The following is a 19,631-nucleotide window of genomic DNA, read 5'->3' as shown; positions in this document are numbered from 1 at the left end:
GTATGAAATCCCACCTCTTTGTATTGTACTTTTTCCAGACATCCTCCTGCAACCATGCTGCGTGTCTTCTTAGTGTAGCATCCAACACATTAATACTCTTATTGTGCAACAGGACACACGCTCCATCACACAATATCCCGCAATCCCTGCAGGTTCACTCAGCGTATTAAGCTTGCTTTTATTTCTCCCCTTGTTCTCTTGCATTGGCTCATTCTCAGCATCCTTTGGAGATAAAAGGATGTTTTGAGCTTTCTATTTTTTTATTATAACTCTTGGTGCACCGCCCATTATTCTCTTTGACAGCCTCTCAACCTCTCCCCCGTCGCTCTTACTCGGCAGATCCAAGATCCATCAAGTGTCACTGCTCTCCAGAACTCATTGCCTTGAGTAATGTATATTTTACCTTCTGGAGCTCTCCATTATCACCCCTCTTTGCCTCCTCACTCCACTCAATAGTCTGCCATGGCAAAACATGCATTATGTTCTTATATTCCATTATATTCCACCTCTCTCTGCAGTTTATTTTCATTGTTTGTCGCAGGTCAGCAGACCTTGTCCTCTACGGTAAACCTTGCTGCCATTATACATACAAGAGGGTGACATGAGCACCTTTTGGGTGTGTGCACAAGAGTCCGCACACATTCTGCTACCATGTTATTGACGCCTGAATGAGAGTATGCAGATTTATATGGAGGCAACCCCTACCTCTGTTGTGTTTGTCTTGAAGGAGCTGGCTGTAACATAGCAACATGAGGCGCTCACTTCTTTGTTGTTACATTACCATCTCTCTTTCTTTTGTAATTCCTTTTCCTATATTGCAGTGATGTTGCAGACTCACTGTTACTTTTTACTAGCTTCTTGCTGTGAATTTTTCTATTTACAATCTACTGTCTGAGGCTCTTTATTTCATCGGCCATTTTCCTCATCCAGCATGAATGCGATGATGGCTACCTTCCTTATCGCGGCTCAAGGCCGGTTTGTCATTATCTATCCGAGCTAGCACATTCTCTCTTGTGCTCAAACTTTCCAAGTGTCTACTTTATCCTTTACATCTTCTGTGCGTCATCATTTTCTTTCCATTTGCTCATTTGTCCAGAATTGAATGCGACATCCAGCATTTGCTTTACCACTCCCAAAAAGTAGAAATATTGTCTAATATCATTAAAACCCTATACAGTCGCCCCTCATTTATCACGGTTAATTGGTTCCAGACCCGACCACGATAATTGAATTTCTGCAAGTAGGATTCATTATTAATAAATTTAATATTTTTGTAGTTAGAGCATAGAAAACCTATCTATAACTTTCCAAATGTGATTTTTACCATTATTAGAGCCCTGCTGACATTAAATAACACCCCTATAGTCACCTTAACACTCTTATTATTCTTTGTTTACAGCACATTGCTCAACTGTAATGCGCAGGCTACGGGATGACTGCAGGGACACAAGAGACGGCCGCTGCTAGCATCGCAAGCTACCGAGCTAACTAGTTAGCCTGTTGAATTTACTTACGCTAAACTTAAAGTGTTTCAAACGGAGTGGAGAAGGACAAAGTAATAAGACAAAACCTTACCACTTCCACACGGAATGGGAGGAGAACTGGGAGAACCATGTCATGTCGAACATGCCATGGCTGACTCCTGTACATGCAGTGTGAAAATAATCTAATCTCATGTCATGTAATATTACTGACGCCTAGTGGCCAGGACACTGCATATAACTTGTTTTTCAATATTTTTTTTTACTAATAATAGTCCAAGGTCAACTATGAAACAGTGGTCATTTACTTGTATTAATTAATTTTCCAAAAAATGCAATAGAGTGAGGGAGCGATGTTCGAATTGCGATGTAGCGACGGGTGACTGCATAGTCATTGTAATATCTGACAGACACTACAGTGGAACCTCAGTTAGTGTACGCCTTGGTTAGCGTGTTTTTTCGGTTATTAAAATTTATACCAAAATTTTGTCTCGGTTTGCATACATTTTCCAGTAACGTACTCGTCTCGTCATGTTATTAATTCACTGAATGAGTCCAACTGCGTTCTTAAAGGGGTCGCTCGGATTTTTGGACATGAAGTTGTATGACGTCCCCATCCACTTCGTCCCGTGAGCAGAGTTCTGGTCGGATTTCGGTGATGAGGAACATAGTTGCTGTTAGTTGGTGGGACCACTTAAGTAGAGTTTGGCTGCTCCAAATAGTATGCGTTCAAAAGAGTAATACAATTTAATCACAAAAATGCCTCGTCGAAAATAATCTGACCTCACAATCGCTGTGCGTTACTTTCTCTCCCATGGTATCACTGTGCGCTATGTGTACCGCAGTGCGTTCTACGTTATGACAGGTCATCCGTTTCTCACCTTCATCAAAATGCTGGTAATTGCAACTTTCTGTGGATCCATTTTGGGTTATTTTGCAAACGTGATCAAAGCAAAAGAAGAGACTTGCGGTGAGAAACTACAGGATACAAGAAAACAACTCATGGCAAAACAGAAAGGTGGTGTCCATGTTGCTCTTACTGCCATATCGTGTCTTTGGCAACTATCGTGTCTTCAGTGAAGGTAAAAGTAACCTTAAAGGTTACGTTATCCCCTTCATTTATCATTTATATGTATTTATATGAATTTTCAAAATGTTTCCTGCATGTAAACCTGTCATCGTAAAACTCTTTACCATTTTTTACTTTCTAGAACTGATTAATTGGATTTTGATTATTCCTTATGGGAAAAATATATTCAGTTGGCGTACATTTCGGTTGGAGTCGGACCTTCTGGAACGGATTAATGATGCTAACCAAGCTTCCACTGTATTTGGAATGAAAAAGTGGGCACTAAAAAAATGACAGGAAATAATGGAAATCCTAATTAGTCCCGGGTTCAAACTGTTGCCTTCATAAAACCACTTTTGTACATAACATTGATATGCATTTGGAATTATACACAAAAAGTATTCTTTGTGTGTGTTAACGTTTAAAAAGATGACATAGGCCAGGGGATTTTAAAATGTGAGGTGGGGATTGAGCTTGAAAAATAAAGAAAAACACCTTTTTCAAACCTGCTGAGAAAATCGATTTGTTTGTTCACTCTCTCACTGTATGAACCAAGTCCCGAGTGAGTAGAAAACTACACAAAATATGCTCCAAAAATAGTAAAAAGTAAAAGTAGGGTGTGGCCCCAGTAGTATTACTGTACTATGTATAATAATGTATTATATTCTCTGAGGGGCGAATCACTGTGCCACATTGACACCCTCTGCACTACATGGTTCAACTGACACAATTCTGATTATTTTTTCCATGTTCAGATATGGTTCAAGGCAGTGTTAATGAAAAAAAAACAAAAAAAACACATGAAATTGGATACTCTCAGATTAGAATATAAATAGGGTATGTGTGAATGGCACTAAACTGTAAATGGGCGGACTGGAACTATCTTGTCAGTCTGAGTTTCACAGCATTGAAATACCATGATCAAAGACACACGTCTACACAAACGACACAAAAAATGTAGTGTGTACTGTCCATTTTTGAAAGTACACCTGTGGTAAATCCAAACTATAGTGAAAGCATTGAATAGACCATTAAATAAGGAAATCAACTGCAGACATTTAATATTGCATTATTATTATTTACTTGTTGCTTGCCATGTTGTTGACTGTTGTATAGTATTTTCAACATGTGCGCATGTAGATTGTTTCAGGTGTTCAGCAAATGAAAACACAGTGATGGGTCACTTAAAAACACATGTAAATAAACAGTGAAAAAAGATTCATTGGAGTTGATCTTACACCTGCAGTGTAAATCCAGCCATAGATGTGCTTCATATAGCTCAAGTGTGAAATAAAGTTAACCACTGTTAATATTATTAAACACAAAAACAATGCAACACCAGGGCCGCACGGTGGTCTAGTGGTTAGCATGTTGGCCACACAGTCAGGTGATCGGGAAGACCTGGGTTTGAATCTCCGTTGGGCTTCTCTGTGTGGAGTTTGCATGTTCTCCCCGTGCATGTGTGGGTTATTTCCTCCCACATTCCAAAAACATGCATGTTAGGTTAACTGGCGACTCTAAATTGTCCATAGATATGAATGTGAGTGTGAATGGTTGTTTGTCTATATGAGCCCTGCGATTGGCTGGCGACCAGTCCAGAGTGTACCCCGCCTCTCGCCCAAAGTCAGCTGGGATAGGCTCCAGCATACCCCGTGACCCTAATGAGGATAAGCGGCATAGAAAATAAACGGATGGACAATGAAACACCATGTAACAGTTTTAAGTCAAGTCAAAGTGTTACAGAGAAAGCTTTCATGTCCTGCTTTATTATTATTATTATTATTATTATTATTATTATTATTATTATTATTATTTGCTTTAACGGTCATCATCTGTTCAGCACCTGGTGAGTCCGCAGCATGCAGACAGAAGGGGTGTTGTCTTGAACATCTTTCTTCATGACTCTCGTGATTCCAGCACAGCACCGACTGCACCAATTATAAATAGCATCCCAACTGCATCAATGCACAGCTCCTTACAACAAAACATCTTCCTTTCCCTTTGCATTCACTCTTCATCTTTATTCCCTTCCCGGTTTGACACTGCCTCCCTGCATAGTCTGCCTGCGGGCAACACTTTTGTTCAGTCTGTTAGCTCCTCCCTCCCTAAAAAAATCTTTTGTTCCAAACAGCATTATTCTTGCCAACACACCCCCAACCAAATTTAACCTCACACTTTCTCCATGTGTGAACACCAGACACACTCGCTAAGTGGCACCATTAGAGCTCCTTCTCACACATACACTATGCCAAATGAAAAATGTTGGTGTCTAACCTCCCAAAAGGACAATTTCTAGAACATGAGATGGCTGTGTGGAAACTGCACACACGTATTAAAATATCTCAGTGATTGATCTCTGGAGTTCATTTTTATGCTCATTTAATTAAACACCTTCACACAAATTCTATTCAGGCTTCCGTCCCTCCTCAATATGCACGTTCACATGGATAATAATGTATAATACCCTCACCACTGGCACAAAGACACAGTACTGTAAGTACTCATCCCCTCATTATTTCCATGAATAGCACCTGCCTGACTGTATGCTGTGCTGGGATTTCTCAGGTGTCTGGAGGAAACACTTGTAAGATGCCTTCTTCCCACCTGTTACCACTTTATATTAGAGGAGGGGGCCCTACATCACAATAGGTAGGTCCTTATTGCTGTGTAGGCTGTGCCACTGTGACCTAATTATCTATACTCGTGTCAAAACAGAATTGATTTTATTTAATATAATCAGGATCCTCTTTTCACTGCTTTTGGAGCTACAGAGAATAAATTCATTATCCCAGCTGCATGCGCTGAATGAGGTCAAGTACCGTATTGACCCCTCTATAAGACGACCCCTCTTTTGAAGACCCCTTTTTTTTTTACAGTGGTTTTCATTATTCACAATATCCAAAAGGTCAGTTGAAAACTGAAGACATTTTTCCATGAGGAAGTAATGCAAATGTACGTCGAACGTTGTACGTTTTAATGCTGTGTAACGAGACAGAGGAAGTTAAGAATACAAAGACAATAGCACAACACAGGCTGACATACACTGACCAGTTTTTCATAGAATGGGTCTCAAATTTTATGTCAACAAAAGTGGTCAACCACATACGTCGACATCGACTGGAGTGGGCACTTTCTGCAAATAAGAACAACACGTTGGACCGGGACTAAATGAGTTGGTGGACATACAGACGGGTCGTCGACATAAACGGGACGAATTTAAGCAAGTTGCGCTGTATTATTCCATATTTCTTTGCTGCACGACAGTTGTTTGATGGCTCTCCATTGATCAACATTTGCATCATGTGAGATATTCTAAAACAATATAAATGTTGATTATGGCTATTGTGCATACATTTGATAAAAAAGATTGCATTTTTTTCCAGGAAGTTTGTTCATTTTGAAAGAAGGCATATGTATAATTGAGACTGAGATGAAAAGGAATGGAAACTGTCATGGAAAGAGCTTTGAGTTCAATATAAACAACATGTAGTGATCAGGCACAGAACGAGTTGGAAGGTGGGCAGAAGAAGGGTGGCATCTGGTGAAGATGCTTTGATCCTCTTCCTCGCACTTCAGGTTTTTTTATATTACATCTCCACTTCACCCTGCAGCATACTGTCATTCATATTTTTTCACATCCTCTCCTCTTTTCCTCGCCTTTGCTGCTTCCTTAAGTGTTTTCAGGTTGGCTCTGCCGCATTGTATTTCCTACAACTGTTCATCTTCCTCCATTTCCGCACTGTATTGCTCCCAATGCCCTCTTTATGGTTCCGCCTCTCTGCCCTGTCTACTGTCTGTCGTCCCTCAGCGCATGTTTTCTTCCTGCTTTGGGCACTGTCTTGTAATACAACTTAGGGACACTGGGAGGCGTGCTAACCATGATGATTCCAAGATGTGCAGCTATGAGGATTTTATGTGCCTTTTGCATTGGTATAGGGACTGTAATTTGCCTCCCACCTACAATATCAGCGATTCATTCGTTCATTTTCTTATCCTCAGAGTCACAGGTGAGCTGGAGCGTACAGCTGATTTCAGGTGAGAGGTGTTGTACATCCTAGGGCACGTATAGACAAACAACCATTCACACCTATGGAGAAAGTAGTCTCAAATTAGCCTAAAAGCAGAGATAACTGGTGTAAACTACTCCCTCTGACGGTTTTCATTATCATTCAAATGAGCCGGGAAGAAAGAGGCAGGTCAGGTTTAGAGCTGATTGAAATATCATGCATGTTGTCTTTCATTTGTAGATCAGTTAGTGCTCCTCAGTGAACACCTGAAGATGCAAGGGTGTAAACATGTCTCAACTTCAATTGGATAATACTATAACAGGATGGACACAATTATACACCTCTCTTAATCAAAAGTAAAATTGTTTGTATTGCTCTTACGGGAAATGTGTGGAGTGGCGTCTCCAGGTCAACACTGTTTGACCTCCGCTTCTACTTTGATACAATTTTAGAATTAAAATTGATACATTCCATACCAAAGTCAAACTGTCACCATCATAACACATTTATGAACTGTACAGGCAATTTTAAGTAAGATTAACTTCACTGGAGACATAATATAGAAATAAGAACAAACACAAAAATGTTGAAGCCTTAATGCAAATGGGATTCATGTCTTAGGAGTGCCTCTCTCATCTCATTTTTTAACATTTTTAAATGTCACACAAATATGAAAAGCAGGTAACCACTATCCATCCATCCATTTTCTATACTGCTTATCCTCACTGGGGTTGCAGGAGTATGCTGGAGCCTATCCCAGCTGACTGGGATATAACCTTTACTAGTCGCCAGCCAGTGGCAGGGCACATACACCCAAATAATCATTCACACTCACATTCATACCTATGGACAATGTAGCGCCGCCGATTAACCTAACATGCATATTTTTGGAATGTGGGAGGAAGCAGGAGTACCCGGAGAAAACCCACGCACGAACTCCACACAGATGCCCAACACAGATTTGAAACCAGAAACCAGATCTCCTGACTGTGTAGCCAACATGCTAACCACTAACAACTATCAAACATAAAAACAGCAATGAAATAAATCAACCTTAAAGGGTTCCATTAGGGATGCTGTGTATGGTGAGGCTGGAGATTTACTGCTTTAAATGGAAATGGGTTTAACCTGTCACAGAGATCCAGTAACAATACATCGGGCAATTAGACACCTGTGCCTTTCATACAGAACCCAATGAAGAAGAATATTGCTGTAATTGTATTTTACACAGTGACACGGAATCCCGCAATCAGGGGAGCGGTTGCGTCACTTCTGCTCCAGCGTCTGGTGTGAATTATCTTAAAATTAGAATCATAACTCTTCCTCTGTTGTTTGCTAACCTGCTAACACCCTTTGAGACACTTTTTTTCCCAGTAGGTTTCTGTGTCGCGGCTGCATCTTTGCAGGTGTATGTGAGTGACAGGAAGAAAAGCTCTGACTCACTTATGGAGTAGTCGTTTGGCACCATCTTCTGGTTTCTCCAGACCTCAAATATGACAATCAGTAATTTTCAGACTTTTCTTCCAGGGAAAAAATTAGAGCTGCAACAATGAATCAATGAATCACCGATTAATCGAGTATCCAATTAACTATTTTGGTATTTGATTAATCGTGGGTGGATGGATGTTTTTTTTTTCTTTTTTTTTCTTATTTCAGCCATATTTTATAATTTCCTTAGTCATCCATGAAAACAGATCTGTTATCTTTGTGTTTTAGGCAAAACAAGTTAGTCACACACATCAGCTTTGGTGATCGACATTTTTGCTTCTTTTCTTATATGTTGCGGACCACTAACTGTTTGTGTTTGGTTCATATTGATTTGTTTCGTAGGGCCTAACCTTACTCGAATAATCGAAACAACAAGTTTCAGATTAATCGACAAAGGAAATCGTTGCAGCAAGAGAAAATTATCCAATCTTAGATGAAAAAAAGTATTTATTTTATTATATCTGTGGTGCATGTTTTTTCATCTTTTAACATCCCTTGCTTAGTCTGGGACTTCATTTAGAATAGGTCTTCATAGTTTCAGACTTTAGGAAATAGCTACGGGACTCTTCTGTGTTGTTGTTTGCTCTCCTTGAAAACCACATCAGGCATTAAAACGTAGCTTTATCGTGGTGTCCACCACCATCTGAACTATGTGGTGTGTTTTCTCTCAGCAGGGTGCCTTCTACTGCTGAGATGACAGCACCCACATACATATTCTCACCCTCTGTGAACATGTTTGACTTGTCAGTTGACTCTTTGGCCATCTGGCTCCAGGGAGAGGACATGCAGCACTTTGCAAGCTCACACTTTTCATCCCAAGAGGTCCCATAACATGTTATTATTACCACATTTTAGCTTCCACGTTTGTGGTTGAAGGTCTTTTAAGAAGGATTTACCTCTTTTCCCTGTCACAGCAGTCTCTTTGATTTGCTTGCATTTGAAGTTGAGAGGTATGTTCATTAAGGCTTAATTGCATGGTCTGGTAAATCCTTTTAGTTTACTAAGCCAGTCAGAGGGAGGTCATCCTCTTTAATCAGCTTTATTTCATCAGCTCCACAGCTACTTTAAAGTTGACAAATAATTTTTGCTCTAGTTCTGTTAATTGCGTTAACATTTGCAAGCAGTTTTTGTCTTGTGTAGATTGTGTGCAGTTCTCATTTCAAGAAAGAGCGTCTTGTATGACTTATTTAGATGGAATATCTGTGAATATATGAGCAAGAGTTGAGAGAAATCACTTTTGTTGAGTGTCGGACTTGGGCTGTGCACATTTTTGGACTTACGTGTTGTCTGACTTCCGATGAGGTTAAACCCTGGAGTAGTCTCATATGAGACTGAGTGAGTGAGAACTGGATGTGAAAGTCTTTGATATGACCAACAAATCACGAGTTCTTCCGTCTAACAAGATCTTCTGAACCACTTTCACTGCCCTCACTCCTCGAACTTGCTCACGTAGAATCATTTGAAATGACAAATTTTACTTTTTACAATTGAAGTTGCAGGTTTAAAACAACAAAATATTTTTAATTAGACATCGATCACTCCCTCATTTTTTGGCTAATACCTTATGTACAATGGTGTGAAAAAGTGTTTGCCCTTCCTGGTTTCTTATTTTTTTGCATGTTTGTCACCCTTAAATGTTTCAGATCAAACAAGTTTAAAATGTTAGTCAGTTACAACACAACAGAGCATAAAACGCAGTTTTTAAATGAAAGTTTTTAAACCTACATGGCCCTGTGTGAAAAAGTGATTGCCCCCTAAACCTAATAACTGGTAGGGCCACTCTTAGCAGCAACAACTGCAATCAAGTGTTTGCGACAACTTGCAATGAGTCTCTTACTGAGCTGTGGAGGAATTTTGGCACACTCATCTTTGCAGAATTGTTGTAATTCAGCAACATTGGAGGGTTTTCCAGCATGAAGCGCCTTTTTAAGGTCATGCCACAGCATCTCAATAGGATTCAGGTCAGGACTAGGCCACTCCAAAGTCTTCATTTTGTTTTTCCTCAGCCATTCAGAAGTGGACTTGCTGGTGTGTTTTGGATCATTGTCCTGCTGCAGAACCCAAGTTGGATTCAGCTGGAGGTCACCAACGGACATTCTCCTTCAGGATTTTTTGGTAGACAGCGGAATTCATGGTTCCATTTATCACAGCAGGTCTTTCAGGTCCTGAAGCAGCAAAACAACCCCAGACCATCACACTACCACCACCATATTTTAATGTTGGGATGATATTCTCTTTCTGAAATGCGGCATTAACTTTACGCCAGATATAATGGGACACACACCTTCCAAAAAGCTCAACTTATGTCTCGTCAGACCACAGAGTATTATCCCAAAGGTCTTGGGGATCATTAAGATGCTTTCTGGCAAAATTGAGACGAGCCTTAATGTTCTTTTTGTTCAGCAGTGGTTTTCGTCTTGGAACTCTGCCATGCAGGCCAGTGTCTTTCTTATGGTGAAGTCATGAACACTAACCTTAACTGAGGCAAGTTAGGCCTGCAGTTCTTTGGATGTTGTTGTGGGGTCTTTTTTGACCTCTTGGATGAGTCGTCGCTGCGCTCTTGGGGTCATTTTGGTTGGCCGGCCACTCCTGGGTAGGTTCACCACTGTCCCATGTTTTCGCCATTTGTGGATAATGGCTCTCACTGTGGTTCTCTGGAGTCCCAAAGCCTTAGAAATGGCTAATCTTTTCCAGACTGATAGAACTCAATCTCAGTTAAGTTATGTTTTAACAGGGGGAGCAATCACTTTTTCCACACAGGGCCATGTAGGTTTGGATTTTTTTCTCCCCTTTAATAATAAAAAAGTTACATTTAAAAACTGCATTTTGTGTTCAGTTGTGTTGTCATTTACTAATATTTAAATTAGTTTGATGATCTGAAACATTTAATTTACACCACTGGAATTTGTTTTGAAACCGTAATAAAGGAGAAAACATGAGGTACCTCTGTACATAATGCTTAATGTTGAACTCTTGTCCTGTATTACGGTAATCGCTCCAATTAATACCTCTATTCAATTAACCGCTGACAGTTGCCGGGTTCATGGCCTACAAAACAAAAAAACAGCAGGGTCTCTAATTAGCACCAAGTCAAAAAACATTGCCATGAACAGCTATGGTTGTAGGCAACCTCCTAATGAACTTTTTATTCACTTCATAAGATGGCAGTATCTGCATTACAAGTATCATGGTGGTCAGCATCGAGCAGCTTTATCTACCTCTGCATGCACTTTAAAATATTGGTTTGACCACTCAGCTGTTGGTGAAATGCATGCATGTTTCACTTGCCATGTTGTTGTTTACAATTAACTTGTCACTGTATTAACACTCGACCAGTCCAGGGTGCATCCCGCCTGTCGCCCGAAGTCAGCTGGGATAGGCTCCAGCATACCCCCATGGATGGATGGATTAATACTGGCTGAGCAGTTTGCGCTTTACAACTATTACAACACTGGTGCTGTTGCTGCTGTGTTCATTGTGTTGCTGTGCAAAGAGAGCTCTCAAAGAGAGCTACAGTTTGCTTTCCACTTTTTCATGCGCTCCAAATCATTACTAAATTTAAGTTGTTCGGTATAAAGAGTTGTCAAGTTTCAGAAGTAACATGTCTCCAATTATCACCTGCTTCCATGTCACGTCCTGTCCTTAATAAGTAAGCAGAATCATTGTGTCTCGCAAGAACCACTTACATTTTTGTGCAAATGGGAATAAAATTGTGAATGTACAAAGTTTTTGGCACCTATTAGTCTAAATCAGGGGCGTCAAACTCGTTTTCAACGTGGGCCACATCACAGTTATGGTTGTCCTCAGAGGGCCACTTTTTATAATTCTATTTTAGAATGTCGTTAGTTAATTATTAGATAAATTTTTCATTAATAAAAAAAAATAGTCATTTTAAATTGGATTTGACAGCAAAAAAATATAAAGTTTTCTGTCAATATTGACAACAAATACATTTAGCAAGAAAGATTGACTTTTTGATTTTAAAAAAATATTTTTTAAGTTGTTTTTGTTAGTAAGATTAATTTTGTTTTTACTTAAAATATTAAAATAAGTGTCCTTTTGACATGCATTATTTCAAGGCTTTCACGGGCCACATAAAATGACATGGCGGGCCAAATCCGGCCCCCGGGCCTTGAGTTTGACACCTGTGGTCTAAATGAACCTGAGCTGAACAAACCCACTACCCAGGATGCAAACTCTCATTCACTCTAATAAATGAGTAAAATTTACGGGTGGCCACGAACATGGACATGTTGCATAATTAACGTGGTCGCTTCTCTCGCCACTTAATGATAACCGCCACCTTGCATAACATGAATAACATGAATGACGCGATGTCAGGAAAATTGTGGTAATGCCATGTTATGAAAATAAAGTAATGCTGAATCTTGGATGATTTCTTAATCCACTTTCACTTTTAGACATGTAACAATGTGAGTTAAATTGTTTCAAGTGAACTCACAGATTTGTTAGCTCTGAATTGTTTGTGTTCGTCTTTCCACCTTGGCGAGGTTTGCATTCTACTGAGGGCCTTTGTCGTGAGATATTGCTTTGGTTTAAATGGTACTTGTGATAGCGTTCAACAGTGAGCAGGTGTTCTGTGTGAACTCAAGGTATTTACATGAAGTAACACCTTTGCCATTTCCTTTGACACCTTGAGGACAGCTGGTTGAAGCGTGGGGCCAAAGATACACTGCAGAGATGTCGCAACGTGGCCTCATCTGTCAGCCCATCTTGACCCTACTTGACCTGACTGCAGTTAGTCAGTAGCTGCCTTGTCTATTGTCTGTTTATTTTATGCAAATTTAAAGGCCAAGGTGACTTCGGCAGGGTATGAGTCACAACGCAAATTTGAAATCATTAACATGACATTTGTGAATATTAAGAGAAGGCTCCAAAGACAAAGAGGAAGTTGTTCGTCCTTATGGAGGTGAATTTGTATGAGCTCGTTAACTGACAGCATAGTCAATTAGATCAGTCAGTTCTTATGCTTATGAAATGTAACACTAAATCCTAAATGACATGCAAAACCTCCCCGAGGAAGGCCGTCTTGTTTAAACACTGCAGGATGATAGTCAACCCAGCCTCCTACTCTTCCAGACCTTCCATCCCTCGCTCTTCCGCCATGGCGCCTTCTATAGTTCAATGAGAAGGGAGCGATGGGTGGATGATGAGAATCGTTCAACGGCCGTCTGTGTGTGCTTGTGTGTGTGTGTGTGTGTGTGTGTGTCAGAGTTCCTCCTCAGAGGCAGGAATGCACCCACATGCTGACAGACATGCTCACACTGCAAAACCTCTCACACACATACACGCACGCACACACACACACGTATACTCCCACACAACCAACACAAACCAAACTCATGTTGAAGGCGACAAACATGGAAGACTGTGGAACGAGCTGCTTGATATTATTGGCCTATATATAAACTAGAAGCCGTGGGTGTTTGTAGGATTTGCCAGAATGTGTGCACATGTACGTGTGTGGCTTTGTGTCCATCCTTGTTTTAAGCAACAAGGATGTCGAAGAAAATTCTACATCATGGTCACAGGCTTCATTCTCTAATATAGAGAATAGCATTTCCCATAGCAACCGCAGATCACCTATGTATGGGGGCTGCACGGTGGTCTAGTGGTTAGCATGTTGGCCAACACAGTAACAGCCTGGAGATCGGGAAGACCTGGGTTCGAGTCTCCCTTGGGCATTACTGTGTGGAGTTTGCATGTTCTCCCCGTGCGTGGGTTTTCCGGTTTCCGGTTTCCTCCCACATCCAAAAACATGCATGTTAGGTTAAATGGTGACTCTAAATTGTCCATAGGTATGAATGTGAGTGTGAATGGTTGTTGCGATTGGCTAAGTTGCGACCCTAAAGAGGAGAAGCGGTATAGAAAATGGATGGATGTTATAGTTGGACCTGCCTGGACAGTTTTTGTGCTTGTACAAATTTTGGCCATCAGAGATTTATTTGAAGACATGATGCTATACAACAGACAAATCCTGCAGCTGTTTTTTTTATTAATTGCTTAAGAAAATTTGTAAGAAAATTGTTTCGTGCTTTTTTGTATCAGTAAAATGTCGGAAAAAACAGATTTGAAACAGATATTTTCGTGGAACAGCAATTAAGTACATGCTTTCCACTGTTGTTTTGTATAAGAGTATTAGGGCCACATGGCCACAAAATTGAGATTTTGAGAATAAAGTGATAAATTTACAAGAATAAAGTTGTAATAATACGAGAATAAAGTCGTAAATTTACAAGAAAAAAGTAGTAAGATTACAGCCGTAAGATTCACGTCAAGTGTCGGAGGGAAAATAGAGCACAGCTCTATTTTCTCTTGGTACGGCGACTAACTACTTGAAGGAAGGAAACTATCTTCTTGCTTCAGGCAAGCTTTTATTTATAATGTGGCAGCAAAACAGAGCAGTTGAGCACAAACTGATTTTTTTTCTGGTAAATATACAACTTTTTCTCATAAATTTACCAGTTTATTCTGGTAATATTACAAGTTTCATTTTATTCTTGTAATATTAAGAGTTCATTGTAAAATCTCCACTTTATTCTCGTTAATGTACATACATTTACCACTTTATTCTCGTGAATTTACGACTTTTACAAATTTACTAATACACCGTCGTAGTATAAGTCAATTACATGTAGTTATAATAATAATAATAATACTAACAATACTAATAATAAGTTCCCCACACGTATACTTTGGCATGCAGCGTATATGAATCCATTTTCCGCCATAACTTACTGTCTCCCAATGCACACAAATTTGATTACCACCTGGATGCAGCTTGTCATGATGGCATGCAGTCAAACTATAACAATGCAAAACCATGCAAAACTTAAGATACAAAGATATCAATAAGATGATTTATTTTTCCAGAGAAAATAGTCATCTTCCAAGAACAAAGTTTCAACTTGTGAGGCTGTGACTCTCAGACCGTAGCCGCTGTCTTTTTCCAGAGACCTGCCATGTATTTAATATGATTAAATACAGGCGAAAACCGAAACATACAGTACGAAAACTGAATCATCTATTCTATGCCGCTTGTCCTCACTGGGGTTGCTGGTATGCTGGAGCCTATCCCAGCTGACTTCAGGCGAGAATTGGGGTACACCCTGGACTGGTCGCCAGCCAATCGCAGGGCACATATAGACAAACAACCATTCACACTCACATTCATACCTATGGACAATTTAGAGTCGCCAATTAACTTAACATGCATGTTTTTATAATGTGGGAGGAAACCGGAGTACCCGGAGAAAACCCACGCACGCACGGGGAGAACATGCAAACTCCACACAGAGATGCCCAACGGAGAGAAAACCGAATCAAGTGTTTGCATAAGAAATAATGTACAGTTGTCCCTCATTTATCGCGGTTAATTGGCTACAGACCCCACCGTGATAAGTGAATTTCCGCGTAGGTAGGATTCCTCATTATTAATGAAATATTTCATAGTTGCAGCATAGAAAACCTGTTTAAACTTTCAAAATATATTTTAAGCATTATTAAAGACATGAAATAACATTCCTATATTCACTTTTCCACTTGTTTTACCAATATAGTTGACATCATAGGAAATAAGACGTCTTGGGTATGAATAAGACGTTACTTAGACATTACATAGTAAAGAGATAGTAAAGGGGTGTTACTTCATGTTTAGAGGGCTCTGATGATGGTAAAAATTGTATTTCGAGGTCTATTTATGGTCTTACGAATATATTCAGTTTGTTAATACTGAATCATATTTCGCAAAAAATCACTTATGACAGTCGGGTCTGGAGCCAATTAACCGCGATAACGAGGGACGACTGTACTATACATAAATATGACCAATGAACATTTATCATCAGATGATTTTGTACGTTACAGACTTAAGAGGGGATGCGATCAGAGCTGCACTCTTGGTGTTAACCAAGGAACCTTTACATTACAATCGTCTTGCAGCAGACGGTACCTTCGTACATTGCTGCGACTTCTTTCTTGATTTCATTAGTATTTCTCACCTTCTATGTCAAAGTTCTGCCACTTGCGACTTTATAACACTCAGAAATGCGCAGTGCACTTCAACACCAACATCAGCGCATGGTGCAGTGCTTCAAAGGAGGAAGGAAGACACGGATACAGAGTGGTTCCTCGTTCTCTGTGTGTTCTATGAATGAGTAAACCACCTACACACACATAATAAAGATGATTAAAGGATTCCCTGGCCGTAACCTGTCGTGTCCCAACTCTAAAAGAACCATTATCCATTCTTCACAGAGGCACCAATCCATGTTTGGGCACTCAACTTGTTTGTTAGGTGCCCTGTTTGGCTATACAACAACCGAGATAGTGTACGAAAACATATTTGTGGCAATAATTTAAGTCTAAAACCGATGTTCCACTGTATATTGACAATATCTTGGTTAAAAACATTCAGCAAAGCCAACAAAGGGGTGATTTCCATGTGGTAGTTCTCTCTCAGGAACAAGCAACATTTGTACAATCACATTACAGTGTTCCTATTGATGATGGTGTTGAGGTGACAAAGCAAATCATTTTTTGTTACGCTTATACTCAAGTAACTCAACATCCATCATTGTATTGCAAGTGTAAGTTTATTCTCACAATTGAAACTTTATTTTTGTAAAAAATACAACTATGCCCCGAATACTCCTTAATAAAAAACAAGCATGCAGAATATAATTAGGTGTGAATCAGTTCTCCATCTCACTTCCATATTAAGCCTGACTCGTGTGACAAGTACATCAGTCTCTTCATCTGCATAATGAATTAGGCCAGCTGATAGACTTGATGGAGGCTTTGAATTTCTCAGAATAATTCAGTAGTAAATCAGGACAAACACTCACGTTATAGTAACTTAAATGGCAATCCTGTTGCCTATTTATTATGTTAATGTAATCCTGATTTGCATCATTAAAAGGAAAGTGCGCTGAAGAAGCCTGAAATACATGCAAACATGGCCATCGTAAAACCATTATTATTTTTTTACTTGTGTTTTTTTCCCCATATTTTAGGACAAAGTGAAAGGAGAAAAGGGAAAAAGAATATAATAATAATAATATAAATAAATAAAAGAGGTTATGCACAGAGTCACATCTTATCTTACACTGTCACTGTCCACAGATTGTATATACTGTGTCTGTCCCATCTTTCCAATATTTTTTCCCCTTGTATTGTTGTAGACAAAAGTCATAAGTTCCATTGTTCTTATATGTTTAACTGCTGCAAAAGAGCTACAGAGGGGGTGTCTATTTTGAGCCAACATTTAACGATAGCTTTTTCGCAGCAATGATCCTCAATAAATATACATCACGTTGACATATTCCCTCTGGAGGTATACCAAGGAAGAGAGTAAAGAACACTGAATATATGAATTTTATCACCTTCTTCAAAAGTCAACAATACCCGCGCATGACCGAAATATACGTGTCAAGGAACAAAGTGAGCCGCAGGTTGGAACCCAAGATGCGTGAGACGACGTGAGCTTGGAAGAAGTGTTTATTCCAAAAACTCAAAAGGAGAAAAAGGTACAACGCAGGCAAAAGTACAAACAAGGATCTAATAACTAAGGGGGACCCGGATGGCAGACGGGAAAAGGCAATACAACAAAAGGTGCTACCAAAAGAGTAGATCAAGTAACAGAAGGCGCTGCCGAGTAATCAGGCAGGAAAAAGGCTAGCAGGATGCTTACGCTGCTGGAGTGTCCAGGCAGGGGAAAAACAGCAAAAGGCTAGGCAAGTGTTACGAGTAGCTAGTAGCATGAAGTGGTAGCAGAGGAGCCTGGGTCGAGGAGTAGAAGTCAACGATCTGGCAACATCGTCTGGGGAGCTTGCATCTTAAAAGCAGCACAGGTGATCAGCCCCAGGTGTTGCCAATCATCTCCTCGTGTTGGTGTGCAGGGTGTACTGCAAAAAGAGCACAGGAGAGGGCAGTATCGCAGTACACAGCACACCACAATACGGACATATAAACGAACATATACGAAATATACAGACATGATCCACACTCCCTCAAACAGAAAAAGGAAGTAGCAAAGACTTTTGATTTCCGTGTAGGTGTTATAAAGAAACGGACCAGACTTTAACTAAATTCTCTCCAGGTATCAGACTTAGTAGTGCAATGTTGAGATTTCCATCCGACCAAGCAAAGACCCTCTGTGATCCTCATCGGTATGGAACGTTATTGTCCTCCGTTCATGTCAATCAAGGCTGTGGAATATTCCCTTTCCAGTTTGTGTGATTGTAATTTGTTTCTTTTTTTATATGTTTTCTGAAATGGTAAAGTGTTTCATAGTTTAAGTGTTTTGCACTTCCCAGCCACCGTACCTTACGTCCCATTCGTTGTTCCATAAACATATTCTTGTATGTCGAGCTAACTTTTGTGAATTTTCCATTGAATTTTGAGCTGTCTGTTCGAGGCCTCTCAAGCAGCCAGACAAATACTGTATTTACATTCATAAACTTCACGAGGATCTGTGTATAAAATTGTGCTGAAAATTGGAGTGTAAATCAATATCTAGCACATCTGCCTCACTCGTGCAGAATAGTGTCTGTGCTATGTTCGCCTCGTTATTCTGTCCTGATTTTGTGCTGTATGGCTATGCTAAAAAGGTCACATTTTATGTTTTGTGGCTTGCTTTGCAAAATGTATAGCTGGTGTTTTATTCAACAGCAGAATTCCAGTGTGGTATGTATGATCACTTGGGTTACACAAAAGGTCATGCAAGCGTGTAATTTAGCATTTGCTCTGCTCAAGTGGGATTTTTGTTAGCGTCTTCCTTGGTCTTCTTTTAAGCGCTCTGCTCTAATTCACGCCATCTGTGCATCCTCCTCCTCTTCCTCCTATCCTCCTCCAAAAAGTGTTCTTTCAGTGGTGTGTTTTTCTGCCTGCTCTCACTGCTTAGGGGCTCTATCTCTTGCTCTGTAGCTTTTATCATTGCTTTTCTCCCCTTGTCGATATGTCTTCCTCCTGATTTGTCTCCTACCGTCCTCCATCACCAACTTCCACCCTCCCTCTCGTCTCCCACCCTCCCTCTCCTCACTAGCCTCCCATGCACACTTGACTCATTTTACACATCACGCAGGATTTCATCATATTCTTCTGTAAAGGGAATTTCAACTTGTCTCCTTCACTTTTTGTGTGGATCCGACCCCTAAAGCTGGGACCACTATGTTTTATTTCCAGCTGGTCATCATGGCAGGCACCGTTTTGTTGGCGTACTACTTTGAGTACACGGACACCTTCCCCGTGCACATCCAGGGCTTCTTCTGCTTCGACAAAGCCTACTCCAAGCCATACCCGGGACCAGAGGACTACAGCAAGGCACCGCCTGTCCTCGTCTATTCCCTCGTTACTGCCATCCCCACTGTGACGGTGAGTTGGTGTTAATCAGAAAAATGACACACTTCCATGGATCTGGTAAAATGTGTGCGACAAACACACGCGCAAACAGGCACAAGTAGGTGTTCTACCCTCATGCACATGGTCGCTTGTGGTTTGAAAGAGGAGCGAACTGTGTAGGTGTGCGTCCTCGTGGTCTCGCTTCTCTGTTTGTGCATGCACGCG

The 19,631-nt window shown here is 40.3% G+C and overlaps 1 protein-coding gene across 3 annotated transcripts in view; it reads left to right on the top strand.

The window, feature by feature from the left end:
- Positions 1-19,631, top strand: part of LOC129182515 (phospholipid phosphatase-related protein type 5-like) — a 71,309-nt gene that overhangs the window by 17,341 nt on the left and 34,337 nt on the right. For 2 of the 3 annotated variants that reach the window (XM_054778754.1, XM_054778755.1), the window contains exon 3: positions 19,251-19,439. In XM_054778754.1, coding sequence (XP_054634729.1) covers positions 19,251-19,439 — 189 coding nt within the window. Of the gene's footprint in view, positions 1-15,434; positions 19,440-19,631 lie in introns of those variants that run through there. The other variant, XM_054778756.1, reaches the window with a different exon arrangement.

This window comes from Dunckerocampus dactyliophorus, chromosome 6 (genome assembly GCF_027744805.1).
Source record: "Dunckerocampus dactyliophorus isolate RoL2022-P2 chromosome 6, RoL_Ddac_1.1, whole genome shotgun sequence".
Taxonomy (NCBI): Eukaryota; Metazoa; Chordata; class Actinopteri; order Syngnathiformes; family Syngnathidae; genus Dunckerocampus; species Dunckerocampus dactyliophorus.
The sequence above is the reverse complement of the archived record's forward strand: the minus strand, read 5'-3'. Positions and strand labels throughout refer to the sequence as shown.